Raw genomic sequence first — 18,454 nt, forward strand, 5'->3', positions numbered from 1 at the left:
TGACATTTCTACCCTCACTGCCCTGGCTGTCCGGTGACATTTCTACCCTCACTGCCCTGACTGTCCGGTGACATTTCTACCCTCACTGCCCTGGCCGTCTGGTAGCATTTCTACTCTCACAACTTTGGCTGTCCGGTAACATTTCTATAGACTTTAAATTATGTCTGCTGGCACCATTTGTGTGGCTTCTCTTAACCACCAGAATTGCTTGTTTGGGGAAGATTTAGATTAATCATAAGATACAATACAAAGAATGATAAAGTTTTATCAGTTTGGTGTCTATAGTCTGAAGGAAAAGTCACTACTTTCCAACATAATTCTATATACTCTCAGGTTAGGGTAGCAGAAATATAATCTCTAGAAAATATCAGTTTACTTCTCAGGCCAAATGAGTGTAGTTAGAGATTAATTCAATGTGCCTTTATAGCCAGCCTGCCTCAGATGCTTACGGAATTTCACAAGGTGGAGCCACCCTCCCAGGCTGCTCACTTCATTACACATTCAGCCCATGCTAACTTCTAATGAGAATGTGTGTACATGATTTGCTCAAGAATCTGCAGTGAAGGAATCTGCACGCCATGTACATTCTCAGTGGAAGCTGGCTCTCCCCTACCTGGGAAATCTACTAGGAAAGAAACGCCCGCGGTAGGTGTTCTGCTGACACAGAGCGGCACTGGGATCCAGCCAGCAACAGAAATCATGTGATTTACTTCTAGTTTCTTACCAATTGAGTAAAGAAAACAAATCATGGAAATGGGATTTGAGAGGAATTAACGGTCAGCCCACCCAGCCTGTCTCAGTGCTGGCCAGTGGAATGTTTGGGTTCCTGCTGAGACTCTTTAACTAAACCTTACACATACGCATGCTCCAGGGTGCTCCGCTGGCCTTGGGGTGCTCTGTGGCCTCCAGCAGCTCCTTTTAAGGGCACTTTGATGAGATGCAGCTGAGGCCTGGCGGTGGCTGAGCCTCTGTCATGAGCTTTCAGATGAGACCAGTTTTCTCCCAACTTCAATGTACACATGAATTTGTCTCCAAACATAGCTTCTGATCTGTCCCTGGTGTCTGTGGTCAGCATTTCTGATAAGCTCTGGGATGCCCACAGGGCATGCTCTGAGCAGCAGCACTGTCAGGAGGAAGGCAGTGCCCCCAAGTGTGTGGCCTGAGAGGGTGCATCCAGCTCTGACCACGCGTAACCCCTATGCATTAGCAATCCAGAGAACTCTGAAGCTTTTCCAGGTTTTAAAACCCAGATGCCAATTAAATTCAGAAGCACCCTGTAAGAGCAACCTGTAAGCACAGTAGACACACTGATCATGCTTTTTGGAAATTCTCACATGTCCTGGGGAACAGTACATGGGAGATGTGAATTACACAGTATCCCCAGGTGCAAATGGACATGCTCTTTCAAGCAGACTGATGCCTTTTTCTCATCAGAATGTGGGGCTCGTCCGGACTTACTAACTCTGTCTGAGGAGAGAGTCACTGGGAGCTCTAGGGCACAGGTGGGTGACTGGCCATGGCAGGTCAGCCTGCAGGTGCACGGTGCCCACCACTGCGGAGGTGTCCTCATCAGTAAGGCCTGGGTACTGACGGCAGCACACTGCTTCAAAAGGTAAGGGAGCAGCCTCCTCCCCCTCTGAGGAAAGTTAGGGTAGACAGGTGCAGAAAGACTCTACCCACTGCCCCAGGATTGGACTGAGCCAGAAATAATTCAAAGCAAAAAGAAAGTCTTTTCTTCCTATTCATGAGTGCAAAAATACTTTTCCTCCTTTAGCTTGCTAATTTACTGCTATTTCTCTGTTTCAGATTATAGTGTATCATCATAGTAAAAAACAAATATTTATATGTCAGAATGTCTAATCTAAATCTTGGCTATGCAAGCTTAGGAAATTTACTGAACTGCCACAAACCTCATTTGCTTTTCAAGTTGGGACAATATCATTATCTATGTCTTAACATGTTTGGTAGAATCAAGTACATTAATGTCAACCTGTGCTAAATGTTAACAAAATGAATTGCTTTAGAAGATTTGAACGTGATATCATGGAAGCTGGTTGGCAGGATTATGGTTACCGTAGAGACTGTCCCAGGCCATTAATTTATTCTTCAAAAAATAATTGAGTATCTAGTATGAACACAGTGTTCCATAAAAAGAAGCTACAATATACACAGAATACTGCCTCTGCCTTCAAGGAGCTTATATTCTAATGATGGAATTAGAATACACAAAACACTGAGTGAGAAATATAAATAAAATAAGTTTAGATAGGCTGTGAGAATTCTCAATTGAGGTGACTCAGCACTATTGCTGACACGAGGATGTTTTACCCTCTCAGTAAAGAAAAGCTTATACTGCTCATAATAGGAGGATTTTAGGCTTCAGCATGACTAAAATCTGTTAGTTCCAGACCTACCTTGTTACTAAGGCATCTTAGATCTCAGTGATCATGAACTAAACTTGAAAAGTTCACCCAGAAGTGTGATGGTGATCGGTGTGTTGGGCTGGTCTGCATCTGCCTCCTTCCCACCCACCTCCAGCCTCCACAGTCAGGCCCAGACTCACTTCCCAGAGCCTATGCCCTGAACTTTAGAGAAACAGCCCTCATCCTAAGACTCTGCCTATATTTCCTTACCTCTGAGCATCTGCTCAGTCTGCTGCTTCTCTCTGAAATGTTAATATCCTTCTACATCTCAATTTCCACCTATTCAAATTTTTTGAAATCTTGACAATTTTAAAGAAATCCTTTTCAGACTTGAGGGCATTCCCTATAACACAGTGCTACAGTGTTATAGACTATTTGTTACGAAACCAGAGTAGAGTTTCTAAATTAAAGCTTTAGTAAACCCCAAATTGTTCCAAATTTTTCTTATAGCTGTCCTATAATTTAAAATTTTTATACACCATAAATAAATTTGAAATTTTAAAAGATACAGAATTATCAAACTTTGATTTAGGGTGTTTGTCACTAAGAGCTGCAGTGACAGACATTGGTCCTCACTGAGACCCCACAGTGATACTTGGTCCTCACTGAGACCCTGCAGAGAATCTTGGTCCTCACTGAGACCCCACAGTGACAGTTGGTCCTCACTGAGACACCGCAGAGACACTTGGTCCCACTGAGACCCCACAGTGACAGTTGGTCCTCACCAAGACCCTGTAGTGAATCTTGGTGCTCACTGAGACCCTGCAGTGACACTTGGTCCTCACTGAGACTCTGAAGAGAATCTTGGTCCTCACTGAGACCCTGCAGTGAATCTTGGTGCTCACTGAGACACCGCAGAGACACTTGGTCCCACTGAGACCCCACAGTGACAGTTGGTCCTCACTGAGAGCCCACAGTCACATTTGGTCCTCACTGAGACCCCACAGAGATACTTGTCCCTTACTGAGAGCCCACAGAGACTATGGTCCTTACTGAGACCCCACAGTGATACTAGGTCCTCACTGAGACCCTACAGAGACACTTGGTCCCACTGAGACCCCACAGTGACAGTTGGTCCTCACTGAGAGCCCACAGTCACACTCGGTCCTCATTGAGACCCTATAGTGACACGTGGTCTTACTGAGACCCTGCAGAGACACTTGATCCTCACTGAGACCCCACAGTGATACTTGGTCCCACTAAGATCCCACAGAGACACGTGGTCCTCACTGACACCCCACAGAGACACTTGGTCCTCACTGAGACCCTACAGTCAATCTTGGTGCATACCTGCAGTGACACTTGGTCCCACTGAGACCCCACAGAGACACTTGGTCCTCACTGAGACCCCACAGAGGTACTTGGTCCTCACTGAGATGCCACAGTGACTGTTGGTCCCACTGAGACCCCACAGAGGCACTTGGTCCTCACTGAGACTCCACAGTGACACTTGGTCCTCACTGAGACTCCACAGTGACAATTGGTTCTCACTGAGACCGTACAGTGACAGTTGGTCCTCTCTGAAAGCCTGCAGTGAATCTTGGTCCTCAATGAGATCCTGCAGTGACAGTTGGTCCCACTGAGACCCTGCAGAGACATTTGGTCCTCACTGAGACCCCACAGTGACACTTGGTCCTCACTGAGAGCCTGCAGTCACACTTGGTCCCACTGAGATCCCGCAGAGACACTTGGTCCTCTCTGAGAGCCTGCAGTGATGCCTCGTTGGGGCATGACCAACCTTACCCCAGAGCACACAGATGTGACAAGGCCTGACAGAGAGGAGCTATCACATTTCCATATCTTCTTGAAGCTCTCCCCTTGCTGTCTTCTCATCATGTTCCCCAGAAGCTGATCTGTCTGTAACAGCTGTCCTTGTGATTTCAGAGTTTGCTTGTTCCTATCAGATGCCCCCAGTAGTGAGCTGAGCTCCCAGACACTTAGATGTTGGTCGTATGAAGCAGGCACTGGATGATGGCTTGCTGAACACAATTAATGAAAACAAATGTTACCTTCATTGAGTTCTTAACTTGAGCCAAGCACTGTGCTTCACATAACAGCAGGGGTCCCTTAACAGCAGGGAGAGTGTCAGTCACAGTCTACATATATATAACCTGAGAACCAGAGACCTCAATTAACTTGCTATAAATAATGCTATCATATGTGGCACAGCCAAGTCTTAAGTATAAATCTCACTGGTTCCAAAGCCATGCCCTTATTCACTTGCTGGGGAAAACGGAAAGGAAGAACAGAAAGAAAGGAAGAAGGGAGCGGAGAAGAGAAGAGAAAGGGAAAAGGCGAGAAAGAGGGGCCTTTTCAGAGTCTTCATTGTAAAGACTGTGACCAAAAGTAGATGTGCATAAAAAAAATCATAGATTTGTTTAATATTTTTTCCTCAGAATTTTTAACTAGGGTTTACTCTTACACAAGAGTACCTTATAAAAGTATTTTGTAGACAAATGATTTTTATTTCCTATGTTAATGCTACTACCTAAATTCCACACAATTCTTCAATTAGTCTTATTTGGTCACATTTTATTTTTATTGAATCCACAGGAGTAATGTTAAATTAGTTAGCCCCTAGTCCACAGATCTTCACTTTCATCAATTGGTATGAGGCTTTTTCTCACTTTATGCTTTTTCCTCCTGTCATCCCTGGGTGCCCCAGTGCAGCCTCCTCTCCCACTTGCCTCACAAGGACCTGTGTGAAATACATCTTCAGCACACCTGTGCCTTCAGTCCACAGTGGTGTGTGTGTGGGGGGGGGTCTTTAATTTATGTGAGTGACATTGTGTATGTGTCACACAGTATTTCTTGCTGTTTTCACTCAAGCCTGGGAATTTTTATCTGGTCTCCTGCTGCATAACCTTCTGTCACACACACCCATCACATGCATCTGTTACACGCACTTGTCACACGCATCTATTACACACACCCATCACCCGGACCCCTGACACACATCTGTCAAATGCACCCATCACACTCACCCATCACATGCATCTGTCATATGCACCCATCACATGCACCTGTCACATGCATGTTACCCACATCCATCACATGCTCCTGTCACATACATCCATCACATGCATGTCCATGCACCCTTCACATGTATCCATCACACACACCTCTCCCACACATCTGTTACACGCAGCTGTCACATGTACCTATCACATGCATCTTTCACACCTGCCCATCACATGCATCCCCGTGTTCTTCATCCAATTCGGTTGCTCTATCTCTCACTGCCACACAGCACATATGTGTCTTTCTATTAGCCTTCAGGAGTGTCTTTGTAATGCATACCCACTAGTACACACTCTGTGCACTGTGTATGCCAGAATGCTTTCTGGAAGCGTGCATCTTCCCCAGTAATGTAAAAAGAGTTCCAATTTCTTTCTGCACAAACATTTGTATTACCTTCTTATTTAATTTTTGCCATTCTTTTATATATACATTACATACTCATTTTTATGATTTCATTTTCTCAGATTACTTGTGAGTTTGAGCATCTTCACACATGACTAGGAGCTGTTTAGGTGTCCCCTTCATGAGTTTCCATGAATATTCTTTGTCCACTTTATAATAGTTTTCCTGTTCATTTGTTATTGGTTTATAAACTTTTTAAATATATGCTACAAAATTTTAGATGTTATACATTGTCAGTATGTTTAATAATGGCCTAGGTTTTCTTATACATCTGGTAAATTTATCTATGGTATGCTTAATTTTTATTAAATGAAATTCATTAATTTTTTTACTTTTTGGTTTGTATTTTTTATATTTTACCAAAAAGTTTCAAATCCTAAGTCACAAAGATAATGTCCTCCTTTTCTTTAATGCCAGTGCCCACTCTCATTCTCTTCCCACATGTGTATATACACCCGTATTGCTTACGTACGCACACATCAATAAGTTTATGAAAAAAATGAAACTTAAAGATAAAAATAAAACATATAAACTTTATTTTTTTCAATATAAGCTCCATTAAGTTCAAGGCACTTTTTAAAATAATTATTCTATCCATTGAATCCATCCCTAAAGAGCCAGCAGTCTTAGGAATTAAACCATGTCAACACAGAGGTTTTATACTATTAACTAGAGAAAAATGAGTTCCCTTTAAAAAGTCTTTTTTTTTTTAGTTGAGACAGAGTCTCACTTTGTCACTCTCAGTAGAGTACAGTAATGTATTATCTCACAGCAACCTCAAACTCTTAGGCTCAAGCGAGTTCTCTTGCCTCAGCCTCCCAAGTAGCTGTGGCGCCTGCCACAATGCCCAGCTATTTTTTGGAGACAGGGTCTTGCTCTTGCTCAGGCTGGTCTTGAACTAATAAGTTCAGGCAATCCATCCACCTTGGCCTCTCAGAGTGCCTTTAAAAGTCATAACTACAACTCAGACTTTATCCTACAAATGCAAACAAATTGTATGTACCCCCATACTAATCCACCCCAAATTTTTAAAGATTAGGAAACAAAAGAAGTTAGAAGGGGCCAAATCAGGGCTGTAAGATGGATGCCTAATGATTCCCACTGAAAATCTTGCAAACTTGGCCTTGTTTGATGAGAGGAGTGGACAGGAGCACAGCAGAGAAGAACTCTCTGAAGATCTCCAGGATGTCTTTCTGCTGAAGCTTTGGCTAATGCTCTCAAAACACTCTCAGAATGAGCAGATGTTATTGCTCATTTGGCACTCCAGAAAGCCAACAAGCAGAATTCCTTGAGCACCCCAAGGCCTGCTGGCTGGTCCACTTCTGCTTTGACTGGATTCTGCCCACCTCTTGGTAGCTTGCTCTGATTTGCTTTGTGTTTAGGATTGTTCTAGGCAGAGCATGTTTCATCTCCTACTAAAATTCTCCCAAGAAATGCTTCAGGACCTTGATTCTACTTGTTTAAAATTTCCATTCAAAGTTCCGCTCCTGTCTGCACCTGATCTGGTGCAGCAGTTTGAGCACCTGTCAGGTTGACTTTACATTTTTGGTCAGAATTATGCACCTAGAGCCACTGGGCTGCTATGTTGTGGCTACTGTTTCTGCTGTTTGTCACTGGTCCTGTTCAGTCAGGGCACAAACAATGTGGATGGCCTGTCCCTGCGAGCTTCTTCAGCATCAGCTTGTTCCTTCTTAAAATTAATTATCCATCTGTCAACTGTGGATTTCTTTTGGGCATTATCTCAATAAACTTTTTATAAAGTACCAATAATTTCACCTTCCTCCACCCAAACTTTACCATAAAATTGTTGATTTTTTTTGTCTGTTTTGTTTTGTTTTACTTCATTTTTTTCAGACTTTATGCTGCTATGATAGGGCCTCTTTTCAAATTGATGTCTCTCTTTTCTTTTTTTCCTTTTCAGTGCTTCAAACTAGATCCTGCCCAGACATATTATAACAAGTCAGTACAAGTTCATTTCAGTGAAAAACAAATTTGAAATCCAAACATGCATAGTTTGTTCATGATGCACATTCTCCATGAACTTTCTGAAGACCTTCATATACATACACACACGTAACAAAATTTCCAGTAATTATCAGACTTAGTGCAGAAAAATCATTCATTTATTAATAAGACAAGGGTGTCCCTTGTAATAACTACTATTTAAATGTAGCTTCTGGCTAAAAGTAAAGAGAGGAAAAAGGAAGAGATGTTCATATTTCAGATTTCTAGTTTCTTGCATGGAAGGGTAGAGAGATATCAAGGAGGAAATTTGTGTTATAGGAGCTATCTTCAAAGTATCAGAATATCCTCCTTGGAATAGAAAAATACCAAGATGTTCCTTATACCAAGATTGTTTTCTAAAATCTTTCTCAATTCCTTTAGACAAATGACCACTAATTTTTTGTGTGAAGAGTTAAACGTATTTACCAGCTTCTAATGCTGAAATATATAGTGAAGAGATACAGATCCTATAGTTCCCAGATGGCGATGGAGGTTGATAAATACAAATCTAAAATGCTCATAAACTCCATATTCAAATGGCATGTTTTCATATTTGTAGCAACTCTAATCCTCACCAATGGGCGGCCACCTTTGGTATTTACACGGTGTCTCCTCTGCTGAGAATAGGAGTCAGAAGGATTATAATCCACGACAGTTATAGACCTGCAACGCATGAGAATGACATTGCAGTGGTGGAACTTGAGAACAGCGTCACCTTTGACAAAAACATCCGCAGGGTGTGTCTCCCGGAGGCTGCCCAGAACATCCTGCCAGGCTCTCCAGCCTTCGTGACGGGATGGGGCGCGCTGGAGTACGGCGGTGAGTGTCTCGGGAAAATAGAGATTTTAACAGTAACCCAACCTCCTTTCGTTTGCTGTTAAGTAATTTTTTAAACCAGGAAACATGTAAAGGACAGATTCTACAGACAAAACCATCCTATATTTTAGTCACTCTAAGCTCTTGCTAGCCCTGAATTTCCTCAGCAAAGCAAAGCAATGCCCCTAGAAATTATCAGAAATTCTCGATTCCTGTAATGGCTGCTCCCTGGGAGGCTGTGTCACATGGCACCTCTTAGCCTTAACATACGATCTGGAGTTCCAGAAAAGGAAAGAGTTCATTTTCATGTCCGATAGAATTATTATATATATAAACCATTTCTTCGGTTTGGTTTCTTCAGCCCTCCCTCAAGATCCAAGTATCATGACTACATTTTCCAACACAGTTGACCTTACGCTCACTTCCCTGTGTCAGTGTTGCCTGTTGTCGGAGCAGTGGAGCTGGAGGTGCCAGGGCTCTCTTAGTGGGTACAGTTCTCAGCATCACAGGCGTCTGTGCTGCGTGGGGGATATGCTCCGAAGAGAAACAAACAGATGTGACTTTGAAGGACCTCCTGAATCAAACCTTGCCCTAAAAACCTTTGTGCTGTTGGGACTAAAAGTGAGCTTTGCTGTCTGAAAGTTTCCAAGAAACAGTAAATAGGAGAATTTCATATTCTTTGTTGTTTCCCTTAAAATGGAAACAAATTGGTAACTGGAAAAAATGTTTCTTTACAACAAGTGATGCACTAAATAATTCAGCCTATAATTTGTATGTGCTGGTTAGAAAGGGGGTCCAAGAAGTAAGATGGTTGAAATTTACATAATAATTCATAGTTTAAGAATTTTCAGACAGGAAGAAGGAAGCTTTTACACAGAATCCTAGGAAATCTCCACTGTTAAGTTATAATTACTGCCTCCTGAATTGTTGAGTAGTCTTTTCTCCTTATTTTTATTATATTTTTGATTTATCGATCAAATTAATATGGTATTTAGATATCACATAGCCAAAAACTGAAACATTTTTCTCTGGGTGAAAAACATTTAGAAAGATGTATTCAGTACATCTGATATTGAAATAGAAAACATATTTAATGTAAAAAAAAACCCTTTATATTAACATTGAAATGGAGAAGAGATTGAGTAACATCCCTATGATGAATACTATATTAAATATAAGCTCATTATGTTGTCAAAAAAAAAAAGAAATTCTCAAATATAGTAATTCTCTAATATAGTTATTGGAAATTTAAAAGAAAGTGATAAGAAAACATGAGTTATTCAGTAATTCAGAGATTCTATACAACTCAAACAGCTTTCCTATAAGGAAAAGAAAAATGACTAATAGCCTTTAAGATATTAATCACTCTTTAAGGTGCACTGGGACCAAACAAATCCTGCCTCTATGGCAGCACACTACATGTGTATATAATCCATGCTTGTACTTGTTTATTGAATGAGTAAGATGAAAGTTAAAAGGAGGGTAATGTGAGACAGCAAATTGGACCAAGGGGAGCATGAAAGTATCTCCCCAGGAGTGGAAGAGAAGCTTCAACAACTTCTCTGGGCTTTTACACATGTTGTAGATCACTTCCCCAAGGAATAATACAAAGCATTACTTGTTCTAGAAAATGTTTTATTATGTTTTATTTTTAACCCAAAGTAACTTGGAGTAATAAATAATATTTATACCAGTCATGAAAAAATATCATAGTGCCCTTTTGAGAGTGCATCAATATAAAATTAGTTAATGTTTTAGTCTTGGAACCAGAGACGTTTCTCTTCTGCTGCTCTATTAAAAGTTACTCAATACGAAATCTTCACATCCAAAATCCATCAATGAGTAATTCAAATACTACCAGACAATTTTAAGGCAACAAACTTATTTGTTTTCTCTGAAGATCTAAGGGCCACTGTAACACAAAGATAAGAAAAAAAGAAAAACATAAATGTGATGGGGTTATGCTTCTTTCTCTCTTATGGGGATTTTTTTCTGGGGAGAAACCCCATGTACATCTTTGGGAGATTTTTCTATATTGCTGAATAGGAATTAATGTTTGTAGTACATTTATTTATTTTCAAGTTAATCATAAAATCATTAATGTACATATCCCAAAGGCCATTTTTTCTGCTTTTATACTAAACAGGCACCACAGTTATAGATCTAAGGCAAGGACAGGTCAGAATAATAAGTAATAACATGTGCAATGCACCATCTGGCTATGATGGAGCCATCCTGTCTGGAATGCTGTGCGCTGGGGGACCTCAAGGCGGAGTGGATGCATGCCAGGTAAGTGCATGACAGTCTCACCGACATCATCCTCCAAAACTCAGAAGCACCTGCTAGCATGCAATAGCTTGGTTGGCATAATAGTAACAGTTACAGTACACAGCTCTAATTCTCTGGAAATGTATGATCTAGATTTTAAAAACAAGATTCTTTTATGAATCCAATCTATCACAAAAACACTAATTCTGAGGTACCAAATCACAGTTTGCTCTATGCAAAGCTCAGGAATCATAGAGACCTGATTTGAAGTATTTAACCTCCATAACAATAATACCATAACAATAATAGTACCTAACTTTTTAGATACTACAGATTAAATGAAAATTAAATATGTCAGGCACATACTAAGCAACACAGATTTCTATTTTACCATTGTTGTTAATGTGGACCATGATCACTAGAATTAATATCATAAATCTCCATGTTTTAACTGCTGTGGAAGATTAAATAAAAAGTAAACATTTGAGTCATAGACAATTAGTGAATTTTGAGAAATAAATAATAATTGGAACACCTTAAATATATAAAATTTGTACTAAAAGACTAGTTATTTGAGTCACAATAGCACCCACAATAGGGAAACAGCATGAAAAGAAAATACATAACTAGTTGGATCTAGTCAGGGATTTTTTTTTTTTTAATTAGAAACAGAGCCTTATTTTATCGCCTCAGTAGAGTGCTGTGATGTCACAGCTCACAGGAGCCTTCAACTCCTGGGCTTAGGCAAATTTCTCTTGCCTAAAAGACAAAAGCAAACAACAAATATGAAAATCTCAATTCAAAGTAGTTAAAATAAAATTTAAATATTAACATTTTAAGTTAAATTATTTAAACTTAATTGATGTGATTATATCTTATGGCATAATAATTTTTTTATTGATTTAAATAGATTTAGTGGGTACAAGTTGAATTCCACTACATACACACATATCATATAGTGAGAAATCTGGGCTTTTGATGTACACATCACCTTAATTGCCACACAGGTAGTTTCTCATTCCTCATTCCTGCCCAGCTCCCCTTTGAGTCCTCAGTGATCATTCTGCCATACTGTGTGCCATGGTTTAGCTCCCACTTTTAAGGGAGAAGATGGCATTTGCTTTTCTGTTCCAGAGTCACTTGATTTTGGATAATTGCTTCAAGTTCTATCTAATGCTGCCAAAAAACATTATTTCATTCTTTCTTATCACTGAGTAGTACTCCATGGTAGATATATACCATGCTTTCTTTATCCACTCATCAGCTGATGTGCACTTAGGTTGATTCTTTATCTTTGCAATTGTGAATTGTGCTGGGATAATGTTTATACAAGTGTGGGTATGTTTTGGATATGATGATTTCTTTTCCTCTGTGTAGATACCTAATAGTAGGATTGGAGGACAGAACAGTAGATACACTTTTAGTTCTTTGATAAATCTCCCTACTGATCTCCAACAGTATACCCTTTTCACTGCATCTGTGCCAACATTATTCCTTTTTGACTTTTTAGTAATGACTGTTCTAACTGGAATAGAGTAGTATCTCATTGTGGTTTTAATTTGCATTTTTCTGATGACTGGTGATGTTGAGCAGTTTTTCCCACACATTTCTTAGCCATTTGTGTATCTCCTTTTGAAATGCCTGTTCATGTCATTTGCCTGCTTTTTAATGGGGCTATTTTTTTTTTCTTCTTGCTGTGTTGAGTTCCTTGTAGATTCTGGATATTCATCCTTTATAGGACACATAATTTGCAAATATGTATTTTATCTCATTCTGTAGGTTTTCTGTTTATACTCTTGATTATTTCTTTTGCTGTACAAAAACATTTTAGTTAATTACCTCTCATTTATCTATTTTTGTTTTATCATATTTGCCTTGAGGTCTTTGTCAGAAATTCTTTGCCTAAGCCAATGTCCAGAAGAGGTTTTCCTCCAAGATTTTTTTGTTTCAGGTCTTACACTTAAGTCTTCAATCTATCTTGAGTATATTTTTGTGTATGGTGAGAGATAGGGATCCAGTTTCATTCTCTGCATGTAGCTATCCAATTTTCCAAGCACCATTTATTGCAGAGTGTGCCCTTTCCCCAGTATATTTTTGTCTGCTTTGTTGAAGATCAGTTGGTTGTAGGTATATGGTTTTATTTCTGGGTTCTCTATTCTGTTCCAGGATCTACATGTCTATTTTAATGCCAATATCATGCTGTTGGGTTTCTGTAGTCTTATAATATAATTTGAAGTTAAGTAATGTGAGGCCTCCAATATTGTTATTTTTGCTTAGGAGCGTTTTGGCTATTCAGGCTCTTTTTGGTTTCATATGAACTTTAGAATTTTTTAATAATTCTGTGAAAAATGATGTTAGTATTTTGATAAGAACTGAATTGTGTCTATAGATTGCTTTGGGTGGTGTGATAATTTTAGCAATACTGATTCTTCCATTTCATAAGAATAGACTATTATTTCATTGTTGGTGTAATCAGTGGTTTCTTTCATCAATGATTTGTGGCTGCAAAGCTCTTTCATTTTCTTGGTTAAATTTATCCCTAGGTATTTTTTTCTGGCTATTGTAAATGAGATTGGATTTTCGATTTGGTTCTTAGGTTGGTCATGGATGGTGTATAGAAATGCTATTAATTTTTTATATTGATTTTATAACCTACCTGAAGCTTTGCTGAATTCACTTACCACATCTAGGAAGAATCCTCAGGGTTTTCTGTGTTTGAGATTGTATCACCAATAAACAATGATAATTTGACTTTTACTTTTCCAGTTTGAATGTCCTTTGTTTCTTTTTCTTGCCTGATTGCTCTAGCTAACACTTCCAGTGCTATGTTACACAGAAGTAGTAAAAGTGGATGTTTTTGTCTTGTTCTGCTTCCTTGGGAGAATACCTCCAGCATTTCCTTACCTAGTATGATGCTGGATGTGGTTTTGTCATATATAATTTTTATTTTTTTGAGGTATATTCCTTCTATGTTCAATTTTTGTGGGTTTTTATTGTGAAAGGATCCTGGATTTTATCAAATGCTTTTTCTCCATCTACTGATATGATCACATGGCTTTTGCTTTTAATTCTGTTTGTGTGGAGAATAATTGACTTGTATATGCTGAACCATCCTTGTATCCCCAGAATGAAATCCCTTTGATCATGGTGAATCATTCATTTCATGTGCTGTGGGATTCAGTTTGCTATTATTTTCTTGAGGATTTTTGCATCTCTGTTTATCAGAGACATTGGTGTGTAGTTCCCTTCTTTATGCTGCATCCTTTCTGGCTTCACCACGTGAGTTGGGAAGGATTCACCCCTTCTCAGTCAGCTGGAACAGTTTTAGTGGAATTGGCACCAGTTCTTGTTTGTATGTTCAGTAGAATTCGTCTGTGAATTTGTCTGATCCTGAGCTTGTTTTGTTAGGAGATTTTTTATTACTGATTAAATCTTGCTACTCATCATGAATTTATTCAGAAGTTCTATTTCTTCCTGGTTCAGTTCAGGAGGTTGTATATTTTCAGGAATTCATCCATTTCCTGTGGGTTTTCTATTTTGTCAGCATATGATGTTAATAATAGTATCTGATGATCTTTTGCATTTCTATGTGTTAGTTGTAATGTCTCTGTTTTCATTTCTGATTGTGTTTACATGGATCTTTTCCCTTCTTTTCTTGGTTAGTTCAGCTAGTGGTTTATCAATTTTGTTTATCTTTTCAAATAAACAACTTTTTGTTTTGTTGATCCTTTATAATTTTTTTGGCTTCTATTTCATTTAGTATTGCTCTAATCTTTATTTTTTCTGCTAAGTTTTAATTTTGTTTTTTCCTGTTTTTCTACTTCCTTAAGGTGTGATGTTAAGTTACTAATTTGTGATCTTTCTGTCTTTTCCATGGAGGCATTCAACACTATAAATTTCCTCTTAGCTTATCAGGCAAAATTTGCTTTAAAAAAAATAAAGAAACTTCTTGCACTGCTTTTACTATATCCCACAGGTTTAAGTATGCTGTTTTCATTTTCATTCATTTTTTTGTTTTTATTTATTTATTTATTTCATTTTTAAAAAAACTAATTTTTTTTATTATTGTTTCAGGTTAATTTGAGGGTACAACAAATTAGATCACAATGTTTGCATTTGTTAGGTCAATTCCCTCTTATAATTGTGTCCCACCCTTAACAGGTATGCCATATACCTTAACATTGCCCATTAAGTAGGAGCACACCCACCCCTGTCCCCTCCCCCCTTACCCCCCACAATAATTTTCATCTTTATTTCTTCATTGACCCAGTGAGCATTTGGGAGCATGTTGTTTAACACCATGTGTTTGTATGGCTCCTGAAATTTCTCTTCATATTGATTTCTAGATTTATTCCTCTGTATTCTGAAAAGATATGTGGTATGATTTCAATTTTTTTAAATTTGTTATGACTTGTTCTGTGCCCTAAAATTGTGGTCTATCTTGGAGAATGTTCCATATACTCATGAAACTAATGTATATTCTGTAGCTCTTGGTGAAACATTCTGTAATTGTCTGTTCAGTCCATTAAGTCTAAGGTCCATTTCAAGTGTAGTGTGTTTTTGTTGGTTTTGTCTCAATGATCTATCTAGTGCTATGAGTCAGGTGTTGACATTCCCACTAATATTGTTTTGGTGTCCAGCTCTTTCTTCACTTATAGTAATATTTGTTTTGTGAATCTGGGTATTCCAATGATTGGTGCATTTATATTTAGGAACATTATAACCTCTTGCTGAATTGTCTTTTTTATGGTTTTTTATTTAAAGTATGCTTTATCTGATATAAGTATGCCATTTGTGGTTTCCTTTGCATAGAAAATATTTTTCTACCCTTTATTCTCAGTCTATACGTGTCTTTATAGGAAAGGTGGGTTTCACGTAAACAGCATATAGTTGGATCATATACTTTTTAATTTTGTATTCATAGTGCCAATTTATATGTGTTAAGTGGAACACTCAATCCATTTATATTCAAGGTTAATATTGATATGTGAGGCTTTGTTCTTATCATATCTTTAATTGATTTCTAATTTTGTAGCTTCTTTGTTTTTTTCTGTCTTTCTGTCTTTGCTGAACTTCTATTGTGTTGCTATTTTATTTCTTTCTCTTTCTCTTTGTGTGATTGTTTTATTAGACCCCTGAGTTTTATAAACTCAGGTGAGTGCTGGCCTTTAATTTCTATGTTTAAGACATCTTTAAGCCAGCCTGGTGGTGACATATTCTTCAGGCATTTGCTTATCTAGGAATAGTTTCCTGAGCCTGTGCCCAGAGAAGGTGGGGGTATTTCTGTACTGTCAGGAGACTATACAGTGCAGTTTTCTTGAGACTAAGTCCCAAAGCAGCCAAATGCATAATGGTGTTTACAATCCCAGATGTTGGGAACCTGGTTTCCTCACCCCTCCCCAGCAAGGCCAGACCTGGCACCACAATCAGCCCAAACTCAGCCTGAAAATGCTATGATTCCACCCAGGCAGCAGTGTGGGTAAGAAACTGTGGACAATGCCTATATTCACACATCAGTCTCACTCCTTCATTCACAGCAGACCTTCTCCAGGGTGTGGGTCCCTGGGCACCTCCTCCCCCTCAGAAGCCTGCGTGGGCCTATGCCCAGGCCTTCAGAGTGGCACCTGCTCAAGCTGCTCCAGGCTCAGCTGCTTGTGGTGTTCTATGTGGGTCCTTTTCGGGAGAAACCTTTTATGAAATCTCTAAGCAGCTGCCTATATCATGCCATGGGTCAGGGAGTTCTCTTGTAGCCAAGACTGTAAACACTCCTCTCAGAGTACAGAGCCCTGGAGGCTTTTCTCGTGCTATTTCCCTGCATCCAGGTCTTGGATGCTAAGACCTCTCAAAACTCCTTCATTCACCAAATATTTCCTTAGCACTTCGAAAGGCTAGAAGCTTGGGCTACAGTAGTGTCCAGCACAGGTATGCCCCTTTTCCTCTTGGGCTTTACTGTACACCTGGGAAAACAGACCTTGAATAAGGATCACAAATGCAGTGAGAGATGCAGAGACAGTAGCCGCTATGCTGGGGACAGTGAACAGCAGGAGCAAGTTCAAATGGGCACACAAGTGTGTGTTTATAGAGTCACAAGTCTCACTCACATTTCGGTCCTTAGCACCCTCCATGGTGTGTGATATATAGTGTATCATCCAAAAGTATTCTTTTGGTGAATAATAGAAAGTAAATGTAATATTTGCAGTAAGCAAAACACACCTATGAGACCCTTAATAGCCAATCATAACAATAAACCAACCAACCTAGAACTATATATATATACATGAAGTAGTCAAGTTGGGAAAGAAGCAATGACAGAGACATACATGGGATGAAGGTATCTTCAAGAAGACACTAATCACTCCCAAAGCTGGAACAGGAGAGAGTGGGGAGGGCAGGCAGGTCACAGGTGGCTTCCTGCAGGTGGCGAGCCGGGTGTGTGGGAAGCAGTGGGGCAGTGACAGAGGAGGTTTGGGAGTGCCCATCTCAGCTTCTCCTCAGACATGCTGAAGGGACAACTCATATCCTTACAGGATCCTGGTAAATTTTTACATTTCTTGATATAATATTTCAAGAGGAAATAGGCTGACTTTATTAATATAATGGATGTGACTTCTTCCACTGCCATAAAAATGAACTTAATATTTTGGGTTTGTCTTTGCACTTAAGTAATCAATCACTGTTTCCTCTAGGGTGACTCTGGTGGCCCACTGGTGCAAGAAGACTCACGGAGGCTTTGGTTCCTTGTGGGGATAGTGAGCTGGGGAGACAGGTGTGGTGAACCAGATAAGCCTGGAGTGTACACCCGAGTGACAGCCTACCGTGACTGGATCGCCCAGAAAACTGGGGTCTAGTGCAATAAGTAATCTCTGTTGCCACGTATGTAGAGTGTCCCTTTTTAAACTTCAAAACTTCATTTTTGCTGAAAAAGAAACTAGAAGTATCTTATTTAAATATCATGTTATATAAATATGATTTAATAAGCACTAATTTTTCTTTATTATTATAGGCTTTTGTTTTCTCAAGTAAACTATATGAATATTGCATAGTATTGTGACTGTGTAACAGAAGAAACATATTAAACAAATCACATAGTTAACAATTTCATTACAATCATGGTGAGTGCTGGTAGGAAGGAAAATAAACACATTGGGAGTGTGTAACAGAGGAGCCTGGACAAGTCTGAAGGTCAGGGACCTTTTCTTAGGGAGCTGACAAGTGAGGAAAGTGCAGGAACTTGGGAAGAAAGATGTGCTGGAACAACATTCAAGACAGAAAGAATAATGTGAGGAAAGAAAAACATGATTAAATTAAAATTTCTGTTTACTCAGTATTTTATAGGTAGTGAATCCTAAAATTAAAACTGTGAAACCATTGCATAGCCTGTATCAATCTTAATTATCCTGTAAGAACGTGCTTCCATAGAAACTAACTGATGAATTTCAGGTACTTAAAATCTGAGCTTAAATAGTTCACTCTTCAACTGAGACCAAGAGAATTATAAATAATTTTTATGATTACTTTTA

General features: G+C 39.1%; 1 protein-coding gene across 1 annotated transcript in view; it reads left to right on the top strand.

Annotated features, from left to right (window-relative positions):
* TMPRSS11D (transmembrane protease, serine 11D) overlaps positions 1 to 17,782 on the top strand; it is a 46,927-nt gene extending 29,145 nt beyond the window's left edge. Inside the window, exons 7-10 of the mRNA XM_023507593.1 lie at positions 1,413 to 1,612; positions 8,410 to 8,669; positions 10,813 to 10,955; positions 17,621 to 17,782. Coding sequence (XP_023363361.1) covers positions 1,413 to 1,612; positions 8,410 to 8,669; positions 10,813 to 10,955; positions 17,621 to 17,782 — 765 coding nt within the window. The remainder of the gene's footprint in view (positions 1 to 1,412; positions 1,613 to 8,409; positions 8,670 to 10,812; positions 10,956 to 17,620) is intronic.
* Positions 17,783 to 18,454: the final 672 nt, after the last annotated feature.

The sequence above is a fragment of the Otolemur garnettii genome, unplaced genomic scaffold, assembly GCF_000181295.1.
Source record: "Otolemur garnettii isolate 467f Iridium unplaced genomic scaffold, OtoGar3 scaffold00191, whole genome shotgun sequence".
NCBI classification, from domain to species: domain Eukaryota; kingdom Metazoa; phylum Chordata; class Mammalia; order Primates; family Galagidae; genus Otolemur; species Otolemur garnettii.